Source organism: Melozone crissalis, unplaced genomic scaffold, assembly GCF_028551555.1.
Source record: "Melozone crissalis strain CALT ecotype California unplaced genomic scaffold, PUWL_Pcris_2 ptg000005l_1, whole genome shotgun sequence".
In the NCBI taxonomy this organism is placed as follows: domain Eukaryota; kingdom Metazoa; phylum Chordata; class Aves; order Passeriformes; family Passerellidae; genus Melozone; species Melozone crissalis.
In genome coordinates, this window is record NW_026535783.1 from 67871903 (window position 1) to 67897263 (window position 25361).

Below are 25361 nucleotides of genomic sequence, written 5' to 3' on the forward strand. Positions count from 1 at the left end.
TAATCATCTCATTTTGCCATCAATGACAATCTTGAAACATTAAGTTTTCAGAAAAAACAAACCTAGAGGAGATTGCAAAGAAGAGGTAATAAGATAAACAGATTGAAAAAAAAAGGGAGCTAGTAAAAAGCATAAATTTAACTAACAAAAAAAAAATCACTGAAATTCATAGTAGCTTTGCATAAAAACCGAATGAGTGACCCATGGACTATAAAAATGGACTACAGCTGCATATTATACACTACTGTTCTAAAAACTGATTTTGACTTAAAATTTGGAAATGAGTTGGGTAGGAAAAAGCTTACTGACTGTTTCTTGGATCTCTGTTTTTTTTGCAAACTCTCCTGGGCTTCCCAAAGGCATTCTCCCCAGTCTTGGGTAAACTCAAGAGCTGTTTTCTTTAATGGCACTGGGATTTTGACTGATTACCTAGACTGAAAGTAAAATATTTCACTATGTCAGCAAGACCAGTATTTGGCTACCCCTCTAGCACATTTGCACTGGTTATGGTAACAAATAACTTCTTTTATTTCTTTCTTTATTACACTGCACTTCTGAATACTAATCAATACTTTAAAAAAGGGGTCATTGAGGTGATTGAGTAAGACAAATAACCACTTTTAGCTCTTGAATGTTGCAGAACATTCTGGGGCAGTGTCAATGGTAAGAAACTGCACCTAAAAATACAATTCTTTCTACTGTTGTAGAAAGAACTCTCCCTCATGCAGTGAAATAAAAGTCCTTCACTGAACTAGTCATGACATCTTTTGCAACCTCTACTGAACTATTGATGTCAAAGACATTTAAACCCATTCTTTCCTGCCAACAGAAACAACTGTCTGACAGAGGAATCACCAGGTAGCCATCCATGACCCGCACTTATGCATTTGTTTACATAAGTAATTAAAGTTGCCCTGCTTGATCTCAAAATAATGGCTTTATCTATGAATCAGCTCATTCATAAGAGATTATTTCAGTGTTAGGTTTGATGCAGCACAAGACTTGTCTTGCCAGGAGACTCACAAGTTCTGAATAATTCAACATTTTCTTTCAAAGCATTCAAGTGCATTCCTGATTACCTACAGAGAATCTGAACTTTTATCAATCAGTTCAGGCATGTAACATCAATTTCAACACAGTTTGCCAGCTCAGGAAAAACTTATCATTGTGGCTGAACTGTTTTTAGAACAATTATGATCCAGGAATAGGAGCAGCTATTCCATTTTTTTTCATGCACTGAGCAACACCTGAGGTAATGAGCCCTGGGAAACGATTTTTTTTTCCTGTGGAAAGGCCTGTGTATCTCAAGAAGGGAGAACAACCTTTAGCATTTGTTCAGATAAAGATTCTACCACACTGCAGTGAATGTTGAAACCAGCACAGGTTACATACAACTTGAAAGCCTTTTGAAAGGCCAGGGAAATTTGCAAGAATAGTGTCAAATCACCAGAAAAGGCAGCACGCCAGATGGGCATCACAAATTTTGGCTTAGTACTGCTATGGCCATAGGGCAGCTAATCCCAACAGAGTCATCTGGATGCTTCTCATTCCTCTCCATTCAAAACTGGCCTGAATGAAACTTCACATCTCAGGAAAACTAATTTGGTCTTCCATTCTGAAAGTTTATAACAGCCTATTTTTCCATAATACAACTAATCCATGTCATTATGGTAAAGAAAATTTTGACTTGAAAAACATGTAACTAATATTGCCAGAACTTTGAAAAAGAAACTAGAAGAAAAAAATCTATGTGGCACACTTAATTGAATCAAAGCTGGCTCTGTAAAAATGTTGAGCATTTTTGAGGATCCCAGCTAAACAAGTCTTACAGTGGTCTGCTCAAACAACTGTTCCTTCCCTACTAGATGGAAGAGCAACAGAAGTCATCATTTGCTAGCCTTCTGGTAACTAAAGGAACAGCAAACAACCACACAAAATAAACAACAATGAACACCAGTAACATACAGTCACCAGAATTACTTTAACAAAATTAGATTAGAAATTTCTAGCACTCTTTAGTCTATTTTATGTAGAAAACACATGATGATCTTTCTAGCCTAGCAAATAACTGCGGGTAGAGCAAGATAAAAAGCTGCAAAAACAGGGATATGAAATGATGAGAGAGTGAATGAAGAGCTTTCATTTTGAAAATGCAAAGGAAACACAAACCCTCAGAAAATACACATAAAAAATAGAAACACCGAATCAAAACTTGCATATGAAAAACTGAAAATAGCAGATTTAAACACAACACTAACATATCTGGCCTGGCTAAGATGGAGTCATTTTCCCCACAGCAACCCTCATGGTGCTGCGATTTGAATGAGTAGCTAGAAAGGTGCTGATAACACATCAGTGTTTGGGAAAGATCTTAGGAGAGATCACAGCCAGGCTGGCTGACCCAAATTGATCAAAGAAATGTTCCATACCATATTATACCCATTCAACAATCAAAGGTAATAGAAAGGAAGACAAGGAGGGCAGGGACAGACACACACAAACACACATTTTTTATTTATGACATTTGTCTTTCAGAGCAACCATTACTTGTGTTTGGAAGTGGCTTGGTGATGAAAAGAAGAGAATAAAATATTTTGTTTTCCTCCACTTCTGCACAACATTTGCTTTTGCTTTATTAAACTGCCTTTGCTTTGACTCATGAGTTTTTTTCCATCCTGAGGAGTGGAGGGATAGAGCAGCTTGGTGGGAATCTGATGTCCAGCAAAGCTCAATCCATCCTAACTAAGTAAGTATCTCGTCATTTGACAGGTAAGTCAACCAAGAACAAAAAAATTAGCTGCCACACTGCAAAGGCTGTCATTGGTGAGTCTTCTGCTGGGAGAGTGAAAGTACAACTAGGGAGCTCCAACTACCTGAACTCTAGGCTCAAAACAGGGATTTCAGTCTGATTCAGTTTTGAAAAACTTTGTGTTTTGGCTTTGGATCCATCTCTTCTACAGCCTCAGAACATCAGTTAGTTGTGAATTAGGCATTGTCTCATAACATAACTCATAACCAGCTCCTGATCAATCTATAATAACATAATTCTATCATGTACAAATTATTCCAAAGCTCTATTAAAACTACTTCCAGAAATATGAAAACAGCACCAGCTCCAAGTACAATCTACACAGTTTTAAGCAGGATACTTACCTGTTTTTAAAAAGTCATAATGGAAAAGTTTTATGTTATCATATTGCTCATATCAAAGTATTCAAGTATATTCTATCATTTAAGATACAATAAAAAATAGCACAGAAAAGCAGTGGGAAAAAGAAATTTCAAGAATTTTCTGCAGGGAAAAGAAATTAATAGAAATTCTGTGCTTTCAATTTTATTTTGGTCTAAACTTCTTAAGCATCTGGTCTTCTTGCACAACTGTGCAAGATTACATTTTCAATATTACAACTATTGGTTGCTAAGTAAACGGAGATAAGACTTTTGAGGAAAATGTGTTGTGTATGTTAAAAATACTAATCAAATCATCTCTCCAAAAACAGGCATTCAGAATGTTTTGGGGTATTTTTTCTGAAATTATATTATACTATACTGTTAATTCTAAATTCCAGGTCTAGTTACCTTTTTGGTAAATACTTAAAAGATAAATTATGATTACACAACTCTATCAGAACATCTATATTAACATTGTTCTACAGTTCAGAATAATCAGCAAAAATCCTCATCTGCTCTCTCATGAAAACTTACAGAAACTTTGCAAAATTACTAGACAGATGATTAATTTCCACCCACCTTCATGTTCTCTTCACATTGCCTCCACACACCTATTTTACGCGCATTGGGTGTTTCCCTCTGCTCTCACTGCTTAGGCATTTTGAAGTGCAAGCCAACTACCAAATCACTTGATAATCAACTTCAGTTTATCCTTCACTCAGTTTCATTCTCATCAACCTGTCCAATGACTTAATACAGAGAAAAGCAGCCAACTACAGTTTGGAGATTAGATTTCTCGGTATTCAATGACATTCTCTTTACTATAGCTTCTGCCTCCTCCCTGAAGACAGTCAATTAGTCATGAAGAATATGGAGGAGTTATTTACAAAAAAACAAACACTTTAAGTGTGCAGAGACTAGATTGTTATTAACTTCTTCTTAATTTCAAATTTTCCTACTTTTCAAGAGATTCTGACACTGGAAGAGGTTTAAGCAATTAACACTGAAAAAGAATTGGTTAATAACAAAAGCAAGATGCAGCTCTCACCAGTAATTTTCAGTAGAGGACGGTTCATTACATCCAAAGAGTAACATGTGATGCACTGTGTCCATGCTGGCATGAGGCTTAAAGTCAACTGAAAAAACAATATAGCAAAACAAGTCAGCTATCTAATCTCACCATAAGTTACATAACCAAGATAATCTTGTGCCATTTTCCCCTGAAATACTGCATATAAGGCAGGTACACCCCCACCCATTTATTTGCCTTCTGCATTCCACTTACACACGTTCCTTAAATTTTCATTCAAAATGAAATGCTAAGCTTCTTCTAAGCTAAAACACTGTATGTAACTAATTTATTTATTAAGAAAAAGAAAGAAGTTCCTAATGAAAACCACTGTATTCCCCACAGAAGTTAAATATGATATTAAGTTAATATATCACGGTATCTCAAACTACAAAATTTTACCGTCACCAGTCTAATTGCAATCTACCTTTGAAATCTGCACTTGTGACTTAATAATACTCTTCTAATTCTTTTGTACTTCATAAAAAATACAAACAAGCAGTAAGTTACAGTTAAGAGCAACTAAATCTTACACATTAATAATATCTTCTTCCAGTATTCTACCTGGCTTACATTTTCCCTGCATCTTTCTTGAGACAACAGTTCCAAGAAGGGATTGAGTCTCACTAATACGTCAAATCCTTTGGAATGAAAACCAAGATTTATTTAAAGTCAGCATGATCTCACTGCCCAAATATTTCTCATTATTAGAAATTTAGATGTGAAAGTTCACCTCTTGTTCACCTCTAAAAGGTCTGTTCTTGAAACTATGCCACAGATAAAACACTAGTTTGGTTTCTCGAGTACCTGTGATCCTGTTTAGCAAAGTAAAAATTTTATCAACATCATGGGAGTAATATTCACCATGACTGTATAATGATGGCATTTCTAAAAGCATTCTACATTCTTTTATTACTACAGAAAAAATATGCTGTTGCAGAGAATGCAATGTTTTTAACCTTGGAGTACAGCAGAAATTCTCAAGACAAGTTTACTCCAGCCCCTACATGCACACAGACAGTGAGAAGTCTAAAATTAACTGTCTTTTAGCTATTAACAGGGAACATGGTGAAGCTGCAAACCAGTGAAAAAATATTCTGCTCCTGAGGTTTATGGCACTACCTGCACTCAGAAATCAGTATTTTAATACAGAGCTGTGGCAGAGTTCCTAAAATGAGTGATGATGTGGGTTATCGTCCCAATTTCACAGGGGAAAAATATCAAATAGCTTCTAACCCAATTTCTGGAGCTGAGCTTTGTCCTGGAAAGTAAGGAAACCCAGCCAACAGTTAAAGCATGTAAGTCAAGTTTTAGCTTGAAGAGAGGTGGTCAGACTGTAAGGAAATGAGCATGCCACAGCTGAGGGCTTGGTTTGGGAAATAAGAGATGTACCCATATGCCCTGAGAAGGTAGAGTGACATATATGAGTTAAGAACTACTGAAGTTGCCAGCATGAACAAAGTCCAGAGACAACCAAACATTTTTATTTTTCTACAAGCAAATTCTACTTGTTTCATAGATAAAAATCTAATCTCTGTTATGAAGACAATTCTTGTTATCAGTAATGATTAGTAGTGAAATTATGGCTTATGCTTGCATGACAGAGGCAACATGTCATTCTGTGGAATTCCTACCTTTTCAGATGTTTTGGGTGTTTTAAGCTGCTGTTATCAATTGAGAGATTAAATTTCTGAAGGGGTTTATGAGCAGTTCACACATGAAAATTCATTAACTTTATTGTCAAAGTTAATACCTGTAAAAAATGTGCTGTAAGAACCACTTATAAAGGCAGCCTTCAATAAAGGTAAAATTGAAGGTTAGGCCTGCTAGCTGCTAAAGCCACCACCTGTCCTGCTGCTTAATACTGTCTCTGTTTCTTTTTATTTTTCTACCACTCTCCTATTGTAAGTATTTATTTTAATGAGTCAGAAGTCTTTTATTCACTCGACATAGTGCCTACTACAATGATGTCCTACAGCACAGACAGAACCTTCAAGCCCTTTAGAAAACTTACTACAAATACATGACTAAATGCTGTTCCTGCCAAGAGAAAATGATGCACCAGAGCTAAAAAAGCAAAATCAGACTTCCAGCTTACACTGTTTTAGCTGATATACCTCATCATTGCTTAAGGAAGCACTGAAAAACCTCACAGTCAGTCTATGAACTTAAGACAGCTTGTATAGGTGGTTACAGTATGGTTCCTGTACAGCTATTTTCTTAGCAGCACACCTAGGAATATAACTTTCCAAAGAGAAGGTTAAAAGAAACAAACAAAAAAATCCAACCAAAAAATCCTGAGTTGCAAAAGCCATACAGATTAATGTGTTAACCTGTCACAGAATGAGAAAGTGGCCAGGACTTGAAGGAACCTTAATGATCATCTCGTTTCAACCACCCTGCCATGAGACGCACACCCTCCACTATCCCAGGTTTCTAAGATCTCCATCCAATGTGGCTTCCATCCCTGTCCCGCCAGTGATGGGGCAACAAAAGCCTCTCTGGCAACCTGTGCTCGGGTCTCACCACTCCCACAGTAAACAATTTTCTTCTAACAGCTAATTGGAACGTACTGTCGTCTTTGTCTTGTCACTCCATGTTCTTTTAAAAAGTCTCTCCCCATCTTTCTTGTGGGCTGAAGGCCACAATTAGGTCACCCAGAAGTCTTCTCCTGAACAACGTTAATTGTCTCAGCCTTTCCCCATGGCAGAGGTGCTCCATCTTTCTGATCATCTTTGCATCCCTGCTCTGGGACTTGCTGCAACGTTCCAGCACTCCCTGTGCTGGGAACTGTCACTACCAAAGGCTTAAGAAATATCGAACAGCAGTCCTATTTTCCTAGTTGACAGCCTCCATGTTTTACAGTAATAAACAGAATATTACTCAATAGTGATTTTTTTTAATGCATGGAGAAGTGATATATATGATTACTAAAACAACAGCAGCAGCTTTTGTACTAGATTGAAGTCTGACCTAATGTCTTCATCAAGTACTACTTAGAACTACAAACTCAAAGAGAAACAGGAATGAACAGAACATGACATCAGTTTAATCTTAACAGTGTGTACTTAAGGTATGTGTTAAAAAAACTAACTTCTAATAAGTTAATCTTTACATTTTTCCATTAAATAAAGTTGATCTTTTTTTAAATATTAATGTCTTCTCTATCACAGAAATAACTTCAAAGAAATTTATCAAGAATTCAGTGTCTGGAGTTTGGCAAATTAGGGAGACATCAGAGGCCTCCAATACAGTGACGATATTGCTTGGCAACAGAGAAGTTTATACATCCCATAACAGAGAAAAAAACCTAGAGTTTCTCAGAGTCCTTTATGGATGAAAAGTAACAAACCATCCAATTACTTCAATGTGTGTTGCTGAATATAGAAGACTCAATTTCATTTCTACAGCCCAATTTCACAGGGACTTATCATGAGTCAGTAAGAAAAAGATATTTATTTACTGGTCACTCATGTAAATAAATATAAGCAGGTGAAGGTGACAGACACGTTTTTTGGCTGAGAGGTCAGACTAAATTTTTGCAAGTGTCTGTAGAGCATTTAGCTCTCTCTACAGTTTAGTTATCAAAAACTGATTTTTACCAATGTCCGCACCATTAAAGATTCACCTGTGTTTCTGGTTTAGCTATTTATTAATAACACTATTCAAACACGATGCAGAAGAAGAAAACAACAATGATATGTTTTAAAAATAAAACTGGAGTAATACTGTCTTGGAAAATCACATATTAATCTCACTCACTAATAACAACATAATTATCTCACAACCATTTCACTTCCCAGGAGCAAAGGGTATGTTCCTAACATAAACCTAATGTACACCACCCCACCTCACAAAAAACTATTCTCCTTAATCAAATTTGTCAGTATTTATGGCCATTTAGGACAGAGAAACAACTGGTTCAAACAGAAATTTCAGCCTTGACAGTTCAATCCTCCACTAAAGAACCTAATACAGAAAACAGCATCAGCAAAATTATACAGATGCATGCCTGAAAAAGATCCATAGGGCAAAACCTGCTCTAATTCTCCTTCCAGCTGGCAACATTTCATTAAGTAAGTGTGATCTATTCCTTCCTCTGATAATGTCTGAGAACTGACTCTGAACAACTTTGCGAATTCTGGTACAGCATCCCTCCGGTTTTGAAGTACAAAGTTATAACCACTGTCCCTGTGCAAGCATGAATGTTTACTGGTTTCCTTTAGGGAAATAGCAAAATTGAAGTCTGAATTCAAAGTCCTTACATACAAATTTAATAAAAATACTGAAAAACCATGTGACAAAAAATTTTCAACTTAATAACAAATTTAGTACTGCCCACATACAACAGCAAAAAAGAAGCTCTCTGTGCCAAGGGTCTTATATTTCACCAATATGCAACAAAAGTATCTTGCTGCAGGTTCCACTATAGAACCTTCTCTTCCAAAAAGTCTTGGAGGAAGGAAGAAACAAGAGTAAAAATAGGAAGGCAAAGGTAAAAAAAGAAATGAATGAGCAATTCTTGATGAAACTGTAAAGACAATTGGTCTTAAAAATGTCTCTTTAAACCATAAAATGAAACAAAGCACAAGGCATTTACTTAGCAAGTAATTTTAACTGAAGGCAGAATATGTAGCTTTACCATCAAAATGTCTTCGGAATCCAGTTTACTGTTTCAGTTATGTGCATTCACACATACTCATGTTGGAGCTCTACAGAACACAATCTTCTCAACATCACTAAACAGCAGCCCAGTTACAGTTCATATGCTAGTTTTCCATTGTTTTTGTATATTTTAAGAAAAGTTAATTACAGCATTTATTGGTAATGCAATGAAGGCAGATCCAACTTAAACCATAAAAATACAGATTCTCTCCTTTAAAAAAGATTAAACATTGTCTGTGTGCCAATCTTCTGTGCTTATTTAAGCAACACAAAATACATGTATGCAAGTTAACAGTTTTCTACGTAGATATTTTATAAGGTAGGTCATTCTACATTCTTTCTACTCTCTACAGCTTGATATGATTGAGTCTACTCTTTCTAATGATCATGTAACTTCCATGGATTATGAAGACGCCAATCTGAGCCTTTTCCATGAGGAAACAAAATGGAATGATCACATACGTCAGACTGACTATATGTCCATTCATTTCCACCACCTAAGGAAGTGACAAAAGAGGGAAAAACCTAAAATGTTCTAATTTTAAAGCATACAAAAATCAATCATATATATATATATATATATATATATATACATACATACACACACATGTATATATATGTATACATATATTTGTTTGTTTGTAAGGAATACTATCATGGGAATACTTTAGATTCACACAAACTTTTTTATTACGGATTGCTCATTAAGTTCCTCCTGCTCTTCAAAGCTCTACAAGACAACCAGAACGGTTTCTCTGTCCAGAGACCTTATTCTACTTTGCAATGAAGGGTACTCAGAAACAGCGATCACTGGAAAGGTGACCAAATCCTGTAAAAATCAGATGAAGAATATAGAAAATTTTAGGTCTGCAGAAAAAAAAAATTGGGTTGCATTGCATGATTGCACTGAGACTTTGCATAACTTTTAGTTACTTTTCAGTAGGTACTTTTAAGCATCAAAAGAAGTTTATGTTCCTTTAACACAACCAACAGAACTAGATGCACAGTAACCTAACAATGAATTAAACTATGGATTTTTTCAACTCAGTGACACACTAAAGAAAAGCTGCTTAAGGAAGAAGTTAGTAGCATTGCCTTTCTATGAATCAACAAAAGCAGAAGAGTCTATTGCCCACAGTACAGCAAACATAATTTATTTGAGAGTGAACACTCATTCCCTTCCTTCTATGCTCATTTTTCCTTCTGGGGTCATATTCACAACAAAAATGTGAAGTCAGATTCCCACCTCTTTAGAAAACAGATATATAGAGAAAGCACTGAAAAAAATTTAATCATTTTTCTTATTTACTGTAATACAACATGAAAATCAAAACACAGTATTCTATCTTCTGAGGGATTTCCACAAGAAAATCCACATAGAATAACAGTCTCATAATACTGTCCATCAAAAACTACATGGGATTCCCACCATGCTTTTATTAAGCACAGGTATCCTAAAATGCAACAGAAGTGTAAAGAAAGACAAATATTGTTTCCTTTTGAACAGTTTTATAGCATGTTCTGAAAGCAAAACAATCTTCAGCCAAACCAATAAGCCTTCTCTGTATCTGAACAACTGCATGCTCATGACAAAGCACAATAAAATTTTAACTACCGCAAAGATTTTCTGAACAGATGGCGTTCTTCTGCTGATTTATATGATGACGGCATTTGTAACACATTACAGTATTTCCTTCTACTTGTCAGCCATCTTATTTATGCCATGCCATTAAAAAAAAAAAAAAATAGAGGGAGAGATTTTACTTTCTCCTCCAAGTAAAATCTTTCTGCAGCCAACACTAACCCTAAGTATACAGGATTTACAACCTAAAGGAGGTAAACAAACAGTCTGCTCAGCAGTGCAGAATCAAGTATCCAGACAAAGACATAAAGCCAATACTTTGCAAATGGACTGTTTGGTCCTGACTGCCAGAGGCATCTGCATGCAGCTCCTTAACTGCTATTACTCCTGAATCTCCTTAAATACAGTTTTATCTTGACTCTAAGTAACTCCCTCTAGTTTGTTTCTGCATTAAACATGACAAATGCATTTTGGAAACTCTGACATCCAAAGATTAAGTTAATATGAGTCAAAGAAAAAAAGGAAATGTTGAGGTTCCTCAAAATGGCTTGCCTTGTTCTTTCAGTCAACCAATACTCACCTACATAGGCTTCATCATCCACTGGCAGGGGTACTGACATGCAGAGGTAGGTATCAGACTTAAAAGAAAAGAACAGAAATTACCTTTAAATTGGGAAAATTTAGAACTTAAAGAATAGAAACAAAGCATCAAAATTCCCTCCACTTTCTGAAAATGAATGTGGGAATACTGACCAAATGAATATATACAATTGGACCATCTAGAAAAAATATAATGTACTTTACAGAGATACTTGGACAAATACGATATATGTTATCTGGTTTACTATTGTAAGAAATAAATTCATTGCCACAATTTATTTACATGTAACAGATATCAGTCTATAAGGTTATCAAAGTGGCTATTAGGTTGGTAGGTACACTATTAACTATTTTAAACCTCTTTTTTCCTAATTTTTTTCAAACTTCTAAGGCTGTTTAGGAAAAGAAATATATAATCTACTGGAATTTCACTACACCCATGAATTCAAAATCTGACAGGCCTTCACTTTCATAAGGACATCTAAACAGATAAAGATAAAATTCCTGCTATGAATAACTTCAAATTTAATTTAAAAGAAGACACTGTGGACAGGTGTCATGGTTTGACACTGGCACAATGCCAGCACCCCCATGAGAATCCTCTCTCCCTGGTGTCTGCTGTGAGATGTGACCAGGAACAAGCAAAGCAGGCTCCTACTTAGGAATAAAGAAAACTTTATTAACTAAACTACAAGGGAAAGGAAAACAAAAGAAACACACAAGGGAAAACTTCACAAATACATCTCCTCCCCACCAAATTCCCAATACAAAACATTCCCCCAAATCACCAACTCTCGGTCCGGCACCACCCTTTGGAATACTCAGTCCTCAGTTCATCAAGAGGAGAAGGAGTCCTTCTTTGTGCCATGGGCTTCTTGTCACACATGGCACCGACCGGAGATCATTTGCCATCGTGACATCTTCCTTCCATGCCCAGTGCTCTCACTACTGCGCATGGACCAGGGCTGCTTCTAGGGTTGTTTTTCAAGGATGCCTTGTCTCCTTCCAAAAATGCACAGTCTCAACTTTGGGACATCTGTCCCCCCCGTGTTTTTTGCACCCCCTGGGGCTGAGGGGTACCCACACTGAACCCTCCTGGTTCTGAGGCACTGACCCCCCGGAAGCAGTCTCTGTATCACAAGGAAACAGTCCATGGCTATACAAAAAAAAGAGTTCAGCAAAAAATGCCACTCCATCTTCTCCATTCTTCCAACATCTCTCTCTCTGCCCAGACCTTCATCACTCTTCCAGGAAGAATTAATGTTCTGTAAAGTTTTCATTGTCCACAAAGGGGTTAAAAGTTCCCACAAGCGGACACATGGACACATTGCTGCCTCCTTCCCCACCCTTTTCCTCCTTCTCAGCTGTGCTGCCTGCTGCTGCACATGTTTATCAAGTTTCAAGGTAACTCCCAGGCACAGCTCTTTCTCTCTGTCTCTGTCTCCCAGAAGGGGGGTGGGGGGGATACCCCTCAGTAGTTCTTCGATGCTTCCACCCTTGTCTCCTCAGGGTCACCTTGTCTCCTCAGCCACTCACCTCTCCCAGGCCGAGTGGCTTCCCCCCTCCCCTGCCCAGCCAGCAGTTGGGCTGGGGGAGAGCTCAAACTCTCTCCCGCCAGAAATCCAAAGAGAACCTTCCCAGTGGCAGCCCTGCTTTTAACCCTGTGTTCTCAGAGGCGGATCCAAACGTCTCAATGGCCACATCAAGTGCCAATATTAAAATCTGAGCACCCATTGGTTTGACTACAGCATTCTAAAAATCCCATTTCCGGTCAAACCACCACAACAGGTGTAAACAATTAAATGCAACTGAGAAGAAAGGTAAAATGGTGATAACAATATGTGATTACACAGAGCAGTGATTTGCACAGATAAGAAACTATTTTTGGTGGTTTTGCTAGAAAATGGGAAGGATGAACAGAGGTTAACTGATACAATTGATATGAATGCCTTTGTGTACCGTGATTACATGCACTGACACTGTTAAAATACTAAAGCCTTCTAGAAATAGACATGGAAAAATTCTGTGTTTTTTATTTAACTTGGGTTAAGAAGATTTAAAAAAAAAAAAAGCACAACCTAATTTAGGACCTTATATTTAAACTTTGAAAGCCAACGGCAGCCATGCTTCACAGTGCAGTTGAAATTAAGCAGTTTTCAATTAATGTTCATGTGCAGTCCTGTGCCAAAAAAATGCACAACTCATATGGTATACACAAAACACTCCTAAGTCATATAAGGGCTTGGTTGATATTCATGCACCCATAGAACAACTGCAGTTATGAACTGTAAGACAAATCTTGGCCCTCCCACCCCTTCAACATGCCCAGTAACTCATTTCAAAAAATGCAGAGTTTTTGGCAACCTTTCCCCTAGACTTGACATTACAACACACAAAGAGAAGGTTTTTTTAATAGGAATCTGAACTCACTGATCTCTTTGTATGTGCTTCCTAGCTGTTCAAATGATGGCTCCTTAGGTAAAATCAATAACTCATAATTTTAAATGTGCACCTGGATGAACTAAGAGTACTTTTCACTCTTTTTGACGGAGAAGTTTACTTTACTGCAATAATACAGAATATTTTACTGCCAAGAAGATCCAATAGAAACCATATTTCTGGTTTGAACTTGCAGAAATAACACCTCTTGCTTTAAATTACATGTTCCAGAGGGGTCTTTCCCCATAACTTGAAAACCTCATTTTCTCTTCACTTCTTTAAAAACCACTATCTGCAACAATGAGTCATCAAGTACTGCACCGCAACACACTGCTCTTTTCAAGCATCTGCAGCCCTTTAAAAGAGATGCAGACCTCCTAATGATACATATAATCCTCTGCAATGGCTTACTGCAAAAAAAAAAATCATTCTCTAATGATTCTTGCTTAATGAAATTAGATGTGAAAATGACAGTGGAATCTCAATATTTTATGTGTATCTTAATGTTAAATTTAAAAATATTAACTGTCTTCACTTTTACTCACTTGGTTCAGCAGAATATAATACACTTCATACCTTAAAGAGTATAAAATTGTAACTTGTTTGTAATAGCTTTCATGAAGTATTTTGAGAGTTAAAAATACTGGGTCAGAAGTACTACCCCTTTTAAAATGCTTTTTGGTTGTTTTCTCTCAGCTTGCTGAAACTGCAGCAACATACTGTTTAATGTAATTAGATTCACTGATACATCATCTGAGATTTGGCGTAAACTGCAACTGCATATCTTACTAGCTAGAAATATTTCACGTTATAAAACTTCAACAATTCAGTTTATGAAATCAACATTTTACAATTAAAATTAATTCAATGAAGAGATTTTTCTCTCATTTGAGGCTACTTGTTTGTTGCCTACTTTTCTCTGAGAAGCACATATGGATATGTATTTATAAAAGCTACCCTGATTTTTTTCTTCATTTTAATGAGTGATATTGTGGGGAAGGCTTTGTTGTCCTAGCTTATTGAAAGAAGAGAAAGAGGCAAAACCTGCAATTCTCTCACCTGCTTAGGTGTCACTGCAGGCATGCGAATGTCCAGTGCAAAATCTGACAGACCAAAGGAAATCACTGGCTGGTCACTTCCAAGGCATTCATTGGGAAGAGATGTGCTAATATCTTTGTATCTGAAAAAGAAGGAAGAAAGATTTTTTTTTTTTTCAAGTATTGATTTCTGTTCTGTCTTTCTTAGAAGAAGGGTCTTTACAGAACTAGTAAAGAAGTTAGACAATGCTTAGTAGTTCCAGGAATGACCTGAAAATTTCACTCCATCACAGGCTGAGGAAAACATCTTAGTTATGCAGTACTTACTGAAGTAGTTACTGATCTGAGTGATAAGATAATTAGTTTGGAAAATGTTAGCTGAAAATGTAACCTATTATCTCATCCTAAAATTGTCAGAGGCACATGGATGTGCAAACAGGGAATTAGTTCACTACATTATGTTGAGTACCATTCATAATTCACAACAGTTTTGGGGGGGATTTTTGAGACTATGATTTATAATTCGATACAGATTAAACTTAAATTACATGCAAAGGGGCAACTTTTAATTCAAACACTATGGTATTAATAGCAATTTCTGTGCTACTACAAGTAGAAAAGTAAAACAGAAAACTTGGCAACAATCAAGCAAATATCAAATTCTGTATTGAATGCAACGTATAAATTAATGACGTATATACATAGCCAAAACTCGTGTCAGTGTTGCACCAATGTTTCTCTTGTCTTACCATATAGTTCTTTATAGTGATCTACATTGTTTTTTACAACTAATTGCATAGGTAAACTTTAATGTGGTGTGGACAAGAGAAGTAGCTCTTAGCTCCTGAAAAAAAGGATTTTACTGTTCTTGAGGTAAATTGAATTCAAACCACCCCTCAATTTCTCAGGACTGTTCAGCTTATTTGATGTTTTCTTGTTAAAAAATGATCTTATCCTGCAAGCTAATCCAGCATCTGAAATACATTTATTCTCTGTGTAGCCTCAAATATAGCTGTTAACTAAAAAAGTTGTATTAATTGCCATTTTATCCTTCTATCTAATGAGCAACCCTATAGATAAAACATGAATTCTGTTTTCAGTATGACAACAGTGCTATTTCAAATTGCAGAAAGAAAATTCTGTGCAACGATCAACACTGAACAAATACCACAACACATTTTTATCTAAGACACGTTTTTTCACACTTTTGTAATATTTTGACTGCATGCACTTAACACATAGTATTTTCTTGCATAACCCACCTCTTGAAGACTGAAAGCGGGCTTCTGAAACCCAAACAGATGTTTTGAAACAGAAGAAGCAGTATTAGCAGGTTGCTAACAAAGCCAGCCATGTCCACCCTGCTATTTCTGGCCTGATTAGGCAAGCAGAAAAAAGGCAGTGCAGTTCTATCAGCTGTGATCTTGACAATCAGGTAGCAGCAGCAGAAGTATCATTTCACTACTTCATTATTATGTTCTCTGCAGTCATCCTCCAGCTTCTGACAGATCATCTGTCTTGGAAGGCGATGCACTGTAAATCAGGAAGGTGGATGCTACTATGTTGTCTGTTTTATTAGCTATAAAATGCTGTTGCAGAATCTTCCCTTGCAGATAGAGGACACTGTACTTCTGTCCACCTAAGGAGCTGAAAAGGACTAGCACTCCTGTTGCTTTCTGCTCAGGTTGTGCAGTTAAATCTGCATGTTACTTATCAATCCACAGCACTGGAGACTTCAAGTGGCACCACAGAAACCAGCATCAGTCATCCTTCAGAACCTGTAAAAATAGAAGGAGCTTAAGGATGACTAACACATTAGAGCATTGGTTCCCAGCAAATCACTGTTGAGGCACTGTAATACATTAATAGATTTTTCCATGAGCTTTAGCCCAACCCAGTAAAGATTGCATTGGTTCTGTTGAGTCTTTCTTTTCCTACCCTTGCCTGCATAAAGGATCAGAAAGAGACACATTTCATTTTGATACACAAAATGTACTCTCAAACATATTTTACATGATAGGAAGAAATATAAAAACCTCCTCAATATATAAAATGCAAACTGTGGAGTATTTCACATATGCAAACACTAGTATAATGTGTTCTAAAAGCAGTGGGGAAAAAAGCATCAACTTGACATAGCAAGAATCCATGCTGGTAAATTTTATTAACTAGTACCGAACATTTCTGCACATATTACAGAATGGGAGAATATTTTACTTTTAATTCAACCTATAAGAAACCATTATGTCATTAATAAGTAACTATTTCTTATGTTCCTCAGCTGCTTTTATACCCACTTCAGGAAAAAGAGACTTAAAAATTATTTTTGGAAATACAGTAACCAGAACTATTGACATCAGACTGCATTATATTAGTTAAGTAGTTTTCTATCCTTTCATACCCTGAGGGTATGTCAGCATATACCATTAGTCTCCCCCCTGTTCAATTTCAACTGTTCTTACTTCCCCATTTTAATATACACAGTTTTTAATTTCAAAATTTTAGTAGTCTTTAATAATTATGCTAAAAAATTACACCATGTTTTACTGAAGACATATATATTAGTATTATTTTATTTTTTGAGAATTCCAGTTTTGGTACAAATAAAGTTTCCAGTAATAATCATACACAACTATGTAGTAATTCTTCTAAATTAGTATAAATAGACTATACTAAATAGTGTATTCTAGATTAGCATAAATACTAATCAAAAAAACCCCACCCAAATTAAAATATCTTCCAGCCCCTGGAAGACAGTCAAAATACACTCATAAGGATGAAACAGAAAATAAGGATTCTGATATGAAATCAATGAAAATCCATGTATTGAAAAAAAAATCACTCCCATTTCAGGGCACATGTACCAAAAAGGCTTCTTACACATCAGAAGTGCTTAAGCACAAATTAAGAAGCCATACTGGCTAAACAGTTAATGCCTGTTGGTATACAGCTACACTAGATTTGCACTGGACTATTAGCAAGCTTTAAAAATCTGATTGTGCTAATCAACATTAAACTTGGAAGTTTTATTCGCTGAAGGATGGCAAAAAAGATTTAGTCATGAACATCTGAAAATAAACACATATTAGTTTTCAGCTTGCTGAAAATATGCCAAGACTGTCCAAAACCATTCCTGCAAGTAATGATACAATCTTAATTCCTTTATTTATGTAAATTTTCATGTCCGACTGATAGTGGGGCCCTGGGAAAATGTTAAAATAGACTCTGAAATGTTAGGCTTGGTGTTGCACCTGCATAAGCAGTATGATAAATGATATAATTGTTCGATGTGATGATTGTTTAGTAACTAAATACAATTACTGTATAATCATAAGAAGAATCATGAGAAACTATGTTAGAAATTTAAAGGGGGCCATGAGAAGCCATGCTTGGCTGAAATCTATGTATACAATAGAATAATATAAGTTTAATAATTAACATGAAAGTTATATAACGATATAATATAAAAACAGGTTCATCTTGAATGTATGGTCGGAATCAGATTTGGGTTGAATATACCCCTGGCACCCAGAGCTCCTAATAAAAGCACCTGCATATAATCGCATTATATGGTTATGTGTTTTTGAACGCTAACATTTTGGCGACCCCGGATGGAGCCCTGTGATTGCTGCTGAGTGAGTTTGCGATTTGACCACGCTCCAGTCGGCACCGAGAGATTCTCGCGGAGCCCATCGGCCACGACCGCTCCTGCCGCTCACAACGTCCCCGGGAGAAAGGTAAGGTGCTTTTTACTTTGCTTTTGGGTGCCTGCCAATAAGACGCAGGTTTGGCTGGGGTAAAGGAATTCCTGGTGGTATAAAGCCTAGGCGCTGTTCCGTAAGCGTTACAGGTGCGTTGTTTGTGGTGCATTTGGAATGGAGAAACTTAAAGGGATTTTGGGCAGCAATGCCTCTATTCTGCAAACTTCTCCTTTGGGGTGCTTATTAGAACATTGGAAACAGGGAAATTTGGGGGAAGCATTACATAAAGCTAAGTTGATTGATTATTGTAATACATGGGGGCCAGAATATGTCTTGGAGAATGGCAAAAAATGGCCAAAACATGGGACACTGCAATAAAACATTATTTCGCAGTCAATATCATTTTGTAAATAAGAAGGAAAATGGGATGAGGTCCCATATGTTCATTTGTTTTTCTATTTACGGGGAAAGCCAGAATGGCAGGATGAATGTAGATTAATGGTGGTTTAAGCATCTACAAGTGATAAGTGTGGGGTTTGTGAGAAAAGTTGTTTAGAACACTTGGCATTGAAAGTCTGAGTAGGGAAAATTACACAGATATTGATTTACAGGTAGATCCAATAAGACCAAGAGAACCTAACCCCATCCCACATGTTTCATCTGTCCCTATCCCACTGCCTGCTCCTACCCCACCTAGCCCTGAACCTGTCTCGTCTAGTACACCCTTCCCTCTTTACCCTCCTCTCCCACTGTCACCTGATACCTCTTCCTCAGAAGATGAGCAAAACCTAACTGTGATAGAAAGGAGGGGAAGGGATGCAAGTAAAAAAGATAGCAATGGTAATGAATCAGTGACCCCAATAGCCCACAGAACCCGAAGCCGGTCAAAGCTTGCCCCGGTTGTAGATAGAAAAGACATAGACAGACAAAAACAGATTGTGGTTGTCCCCTTGTGACAAGGTCTAGGAGTGGAAGGACCATTGTATTTGTAAAAGTGCCTTTCTCTCCTGCAGATTTAGTTATTTGGAAACAATCAGCCAGAACTTATAGAGAAAATCCTGATAAGGTGGCACAAGTAGTAAAAATGGTTATAAAAACTCAGAATCCTGATTGAGATGACATACAAGTAATATTAGATACTTTAATGGATTCTACTGAGAAGGAGATGGTACTTAAGGCAGCCAAAGAGAGAGCAAGAGAGGATATCAGAAATGGGCTAGTAACAGGGAATTTAGATGCTAATTTCCCAACTGAAGATCCAAAATGGGACCCTAATTTATTTTGCGATATGAGGAAATTGTGGAAATATCAAGAGTGGATCCAAATACGAGTTCAGAACACTGCGCCCAAAACTATAAATTGATCTAAACTATAAGAGGTTCGGTAGGAAAACAAAGAATCTCACACTGCTTTTTTGTAGAGGCTTAAGGAGGCAGCAAGGAAATATACAGATCTCCAAATAAAGACAGAACAAGTAAAGGTTCAGCTCGCTCTCATATTCTTGGGTCAGTCACAAGACGATATTCGGAAGAAATTGCAAAAATTAGAAGAGGAGGAATTAAGGAATTTAGATAAGCTACTTGAGGTAGCCTGGAAGGTGTATAATAATCGCGAAAGAGAAGCTAGTAAAAGGCAGCAGTAAAATCTTTCGGCAGTAATACAAGGAGAAGAAAACCCAAATTTCAGGGGACATGGCAGGAGTAGTCGGGGTAGAAGACCAGTTTTGCAAGGGTTAAGCCTAAATGTGCATATTGCAAGTGGGAGGAGCACTGGAAACAGGAGTGACCAGACAGGTTTCACCAGGGCAATCATTTCCAGCAGGAAAACATTAGCAAGGCGATGGTCTTGGGCGAGTATAGCAGCTAACTGGACACAGAACCTGTAAAACCGGTTCAGGAGCCTGTCATAAATAAACAGTAGAATTTAATACAACAATATTTCCAGTAAAGAAATCAAATAGGTGAATATAGATTACTACAAGATTTGAGAGCAAAAAATAAAACAACAAAGGACATTTATCCAGTGGTAACAAATCCCTACACATTGCTGACATCCATAAAAGAGATATATAAATGGTTTACTGTAATTGATTTAAAAGATACCTTTTCTGCATACCCTTTGACAAAAAGTAGGAAACTGTTTGCCTTTGAGTAGAAACACCCAGGGAACAGAAGAAAGACCCAGCTCACCTAGACACGACAAGAACTCGCTGACCCTATTCGGAAACCAACTGGCAAAGGAAGATTTGGACTGAAAATGGGCAAGTACCAAGAGACCAATACTTATTGTTGCAGTATGTTGATGATATACTAATAGCTACAGAAGAAAAAGCAACCTGTATAAAGGTAACCATGGAGATTTTAAATTCACTGGGAATGGGAGGTTACAAAGTATCCAGAGGAAAGGCACAAATTGCTCAACAGACTGCGATCTACCTAGGATGTGAATTTCACAAAGGCAATGAAAACTAGGTACTAACCATATCCAAGCTATTTGTGCTATTCCAGAGCCCCAGAATTTACATGAGCTGCAAGTCTTCCTCGGAAGGGCAGGATGGTGTCACCTGTGGATCATAGACTATGGACTGATTGCAAAACCTCTGCATGAAGCTCAGAAGACGCAGCCATTCACCTGGGGCAAACCACAGAAAGAAGCCTTCCTAAAATTAAAGGAAGCACTGACAACTGCTCCAACATTAGAGTTACCTGATCTGTCTAAAGATTTTCAGCTGTTTGTACATGAAAGGCTTCGCCTAGCACTAGGAGTCCTGACCCAACGTCTGGGAAGCTGGAAAAGGCCGGTGGGCTACTCTTCCAAACAACTTGACAACATAAGTGCTAGGCGGCCTCCATGTCTGTGGGCAGTTGCAGCCACTGTCATGCTGACACAAGAAGCCAGGAAGCTTATTATGGGAAGGCACATAGACGTCTATGTACCACACATGGTAACCACTGTCTTAGAACAAAAGGGGGGCCATTGGCTATCTCCTAGCAGGATGATGAAATTCCAGGTAGTCCTGACTGAGCAGGATGATGTCACATTAAAAACAACTAACCTTTTGAATCCAGCTCTGTTCCTAGGTACCACAACTGAAGAAGGCCCATTAGAACACGACTGTGTAGAAGTAATAGAGTACACCTATTCAGCAAGAGAAGACCTGAAAGGCATCCCACTAGAACAGCTGGAGTGGGAGCTGTTTACAGATGGGAGCAGCTTCGTGGAAAACTGAACCAGATACGCTGGATATACGGTAACAACAGTCAATACAGTAGTGGAGGCAAAGGCATTACCACCAAATACATCTACCCAGAAGGCAGAACTGGTTGCTTTAATCAGGGCACTAGAATTAAGTGAAGGGAAAAAGGTAAATATATGAACTGACTCAAAATATGCTTTTGGAATGGTACATAACGAATGTCATCGGGGTGCAGAGGCATTGGTAAAATTGCTAAAGCAGAGTTTTATTTCGATACGGATGTTAACAATGGCAAAATCAGTAATGTCAAAATGTGACATCCGCTTGAAAAACAACCCAGTGCTAGGCGACAGGATAGGAATAGAGCCAGGAGACTATTGGCAGGTAGATTTTGTAGAATTGCCAAGGACTCGAGGATACAAATACCTGTTAGTGGGGGTTGACACATTCTCTGGGTGGCCAGAGGCCTTCCCTGTCACACAAACCAAGCAAAGGAAACAGTTAAGTGGTTGCTACAGGAGATTATTCCCAGGTTTGGGGTACCCCTAGGGGTATCATCAGATAGGGGGCCCCATTTCATGCCTACAGTAGTAAGGGAGGTAAGCAGATTGCTGGGGATAACTTGAGACCTCCACACACCGTGGAGACCCCAGTCAAGTGGACAGGTAGAGAGGATGAATCAGACACTAAAAAGGCAAATCAGTAAAATATGCCAAGAAGCCAAATTGCAGTGGCCCCAGGCTTTGCCAACAGCATTGTTGAGAATTCGGATAAAGCCTAGGAGTGGGATGTCAGTCAGTACTTATGAGATCTTGTATGGGAAACCATATGAATCTCCTGAGCCTAACCCTAATGTACACGTCACAGGAAAGCAGGAAGTGTATAATTATGTTCTGTCTCACGGGAAAACTTTAGCATGGCTCCGGAGCATCCTTGTATGGAACAGACCACTGATTCTGAGAATCCAGTTCATAACATACATCCAGGAGACAAGGTGTACATCAAGAACTGGAACGAAGAACCGCTGAAAGAAAAGTGGAGTGGACCCATCAGGTACTACCAACCACCTTTACAGCAGTCAAAGTAGCTGGCGTGGACCCCTGGATTCACTACACCCAAGTGAAGAAAATCCATCCGCGATCAAGGACTGTGTAAACTGTGGAACTAACAAGGCTGCAGATAAGATGTGTTTAATTATGCTATCAGTAATTGTGCTAACGTTATGGTCATTAATGTCTTTGGGTTGTGGAATGCAAAATGATCAACTAACCACTCCTCATTCTAGAATGAAGAGAGAGGTACAAACAGAAACACAGGTGATAAAGGTTTCTAATGCAGTTTGGGCTGAGAATGATTGGATTAGTCAAAGATTTTGCCAAAATGCAAAACACCAGTAGAATAACTGCCTGTCTGCCAATACCAAAGGCAGCAGGAGACCCAGTAAATTGGGAATCATAACATCAAAACTACCTGAAATACAAAAGAACAAACAATTGCATGTAAACAGGTACCCGAATTGAGGCAAGTAATCAAGGAAACTTGGGAGAAAACAGGGACATGGATGAGACCCATGAGCCAGAAAGACTGTATTCTAAGTGATGGCATACTAGGAACCCCTATGGGAGAATCAGGAGGTGTCACACAATGGCAATGCTATTTGCCACACTATAAAAACATGATAGAAAATGTTACAGAAACCACTCTGGTATGGAAGTGTGAGGCCAAGGATCAGAAAGATCAGATAGAGCCTTGGGACAGTGCGTGGTCTGTGAGTATTCTTCAAAGATTCCAATATATGGCAAACACCCCTTGGTGTATTAAGTGGGAAGGCCCCGAGAATGAAACAGATCCAGCAATAACGAACACTGACACTAGTAGCAGAACGAGGGCAGACAAAGTAAGTTGGTGGGCGTGTAATAAAACTTATGATTGCGCTTTGGATAATGCAGAGATAAAACAGATGCCACCCCTGGCAATAGCCCTACAAATTGGTTGTGCTTACAGAGGGATCACATATAAATAAGTCAGAGTGAATTATAAAGTAATTATAGGATGTACCAAGGTTGCAGTCCGAGGTCCAGGACAATTTGTATGGGTAGCAAGCAATGGCACCTGGACAACACATCTGCCTGTAGATGCAAAAGTAAAGGAGATTACTTTAGGCCTCCCAGCCTTATGCCCAATTTGGAAAAAGTCCCCATTTAACAGAAAACATGAACTTCTGCAGATAAGAGCAAGACGAGAAGTTCTAGACAATGAAAATCCAGATGACATTTGGCAAGAACCCTCTAGTGGAGTGAAATTTGGGTGGGCCCTAGAGTCATTGCTTGGTCCTATAGCAAACTATCAGAGTAGAGAGAAGCTGTACAAACTTACAGGTCAGGTAGATAGACTGGCAAGAGTCACCCAGGAAGGATTTAAATAATTAAACATACAATTACAAGCCACCACAAAAATGACTTTACAAAATTGATTAGCCCTAGATTTGCTACTCCTGAAAGAGCATGGAGTATGTGGATTTTTAAAGGGACAAGTTGATCATTGCTGCATTCATATCCCAAATGTAACTGCAGATGTAGAATATGACATCAACCAGTTGAAACAAATAGAGCATGAAGCACAAGAAGAGCAAAAAGATTTGACTATGAGCTGGCTAGGCAAAATTTTTAAAGAGTTAGGGTGGAACGTGACTTCATGGATTGAATCTATCATTGAGAGAGTGATAATCTTACTAATTGTATTCTTAGCAATTTAGTTAGTTTACAGCATCTAAAAGGGAGAGATACAGAAGAAAACATCCTAGAACCAGAAAAGAATGAAGACACTGACATGAGATCCACGCCCACTAACTTCTGGTTCTCCAGTTTGTGATAGCATCCACATAAATGTTTACATCAACCCTGGATTTGAAGAACGTCAAGTATAAATTGAGAAGTAAAAGCCTGTATCAAGTGAAAACATTTACATCTATAGTGAGGTGAAAATGCTTTTAAAGGGAGGATAGTGGGGCCCTGAGAAAATGTTAAAATAGAATCTGAAATGTCAGGCTTGGTGTTGCACCTGCATAAGCAGTATGATAAATGATATAATTGTTCGATGTGATGATTGTTTAGTAACTAAATATAATTACTGTATAATCATAAGAAGAATCATGAGAAACTATGTTAGAAATTTAAAGGGGGCCATGAGAAGCCATGCTTGGCTGAAATCTATGTATACAATAGAACAATTTAAGTTTAATAATTAAAATGAAAGTTATATAATGATATAACATAAAAACACGTTCATCTCGAATGTATGGTCGGAGTCAGATTTGGGTTGAATATATCCCTGGCACCCAGAGCTCCTAATAAAAGCACCTGCATATAATTGCATTATGTGGTTATGTGTTTTTGAACGCTAACGCCACTTCTTTATTTGAAGAAGTGATCTTAATCGTTTTCATTGGTGAACTATACAAATCTGCAAAACATATAAATGACTGTGCTGTGATGAAGACCAAAAATCATTTAAAAACAAACAAGAAAAGACAAGTGTGACATGCTGATATGCTTCACATAAGTTAACTACAATAACATAAGGTTCCACTACATTCACTCTTAAAGGAATAATTACACAACAGTAACTGTTCAGTGTCTTTGTAAACTACCTGACCAGAAGTTCTACTACCTTTCTTTAGTTGTATTACCCAAGAAATTCTGTCTTTTTTTTCCCCATACCATTATGGAAATGCACCTGACAAGCAAGAAATCTGAAGACCAGGGACAGGAAGCATACAATGAGTTGTAACATACACAGAATTACAATATTCTGGGGTTTTTTTAAATATGAAAATATATTTTCCAATAACTAGAAATAAGAACAAATGCTTAGCTTATGCCAGCTTCACTAAATCTGAGAC

General features: G+C 37.6%; 1 protein-coding gene across 6 annotated transcripts in view; it reads right to left on the minus strand.

Annotated features, from left to right (window-relative positions):
- Window positions 1-25361, minus strand: part of PAM (peptidylglycine alpha-amidating monooxygenase) — a 117180-nt gene that overhangs the window by 47938 nt on the left and 43881 nt on the right. For all 6 annotated transcript variants that reach the window (XM_054281132.1, XM_054281124.1, XM_054281117.1 and 3 more), the window contains exons 2-5: window positions 15826-16341; window positions 14586-14706; window positions 11068-11125; window positions 4220-4307 (exon numbers count right to left, since the gene is read on the minus strand). In XM_054281132.1, coding sequence (XP_054137107.1) covers window positions 4220-4307; window positions 11068-11125; window positions 14586-14706; window positions 15826-15917 — 359 coding nt within the window. In that variant the 5' untranslated portion in view covers window positions 15918-16341. The remainder of the gene's footprint in view (window positions 1-4219; window positions 4308-11067; window positions 11126-14585; window positions 14707-15825; window positions 16342-25361) is intronic.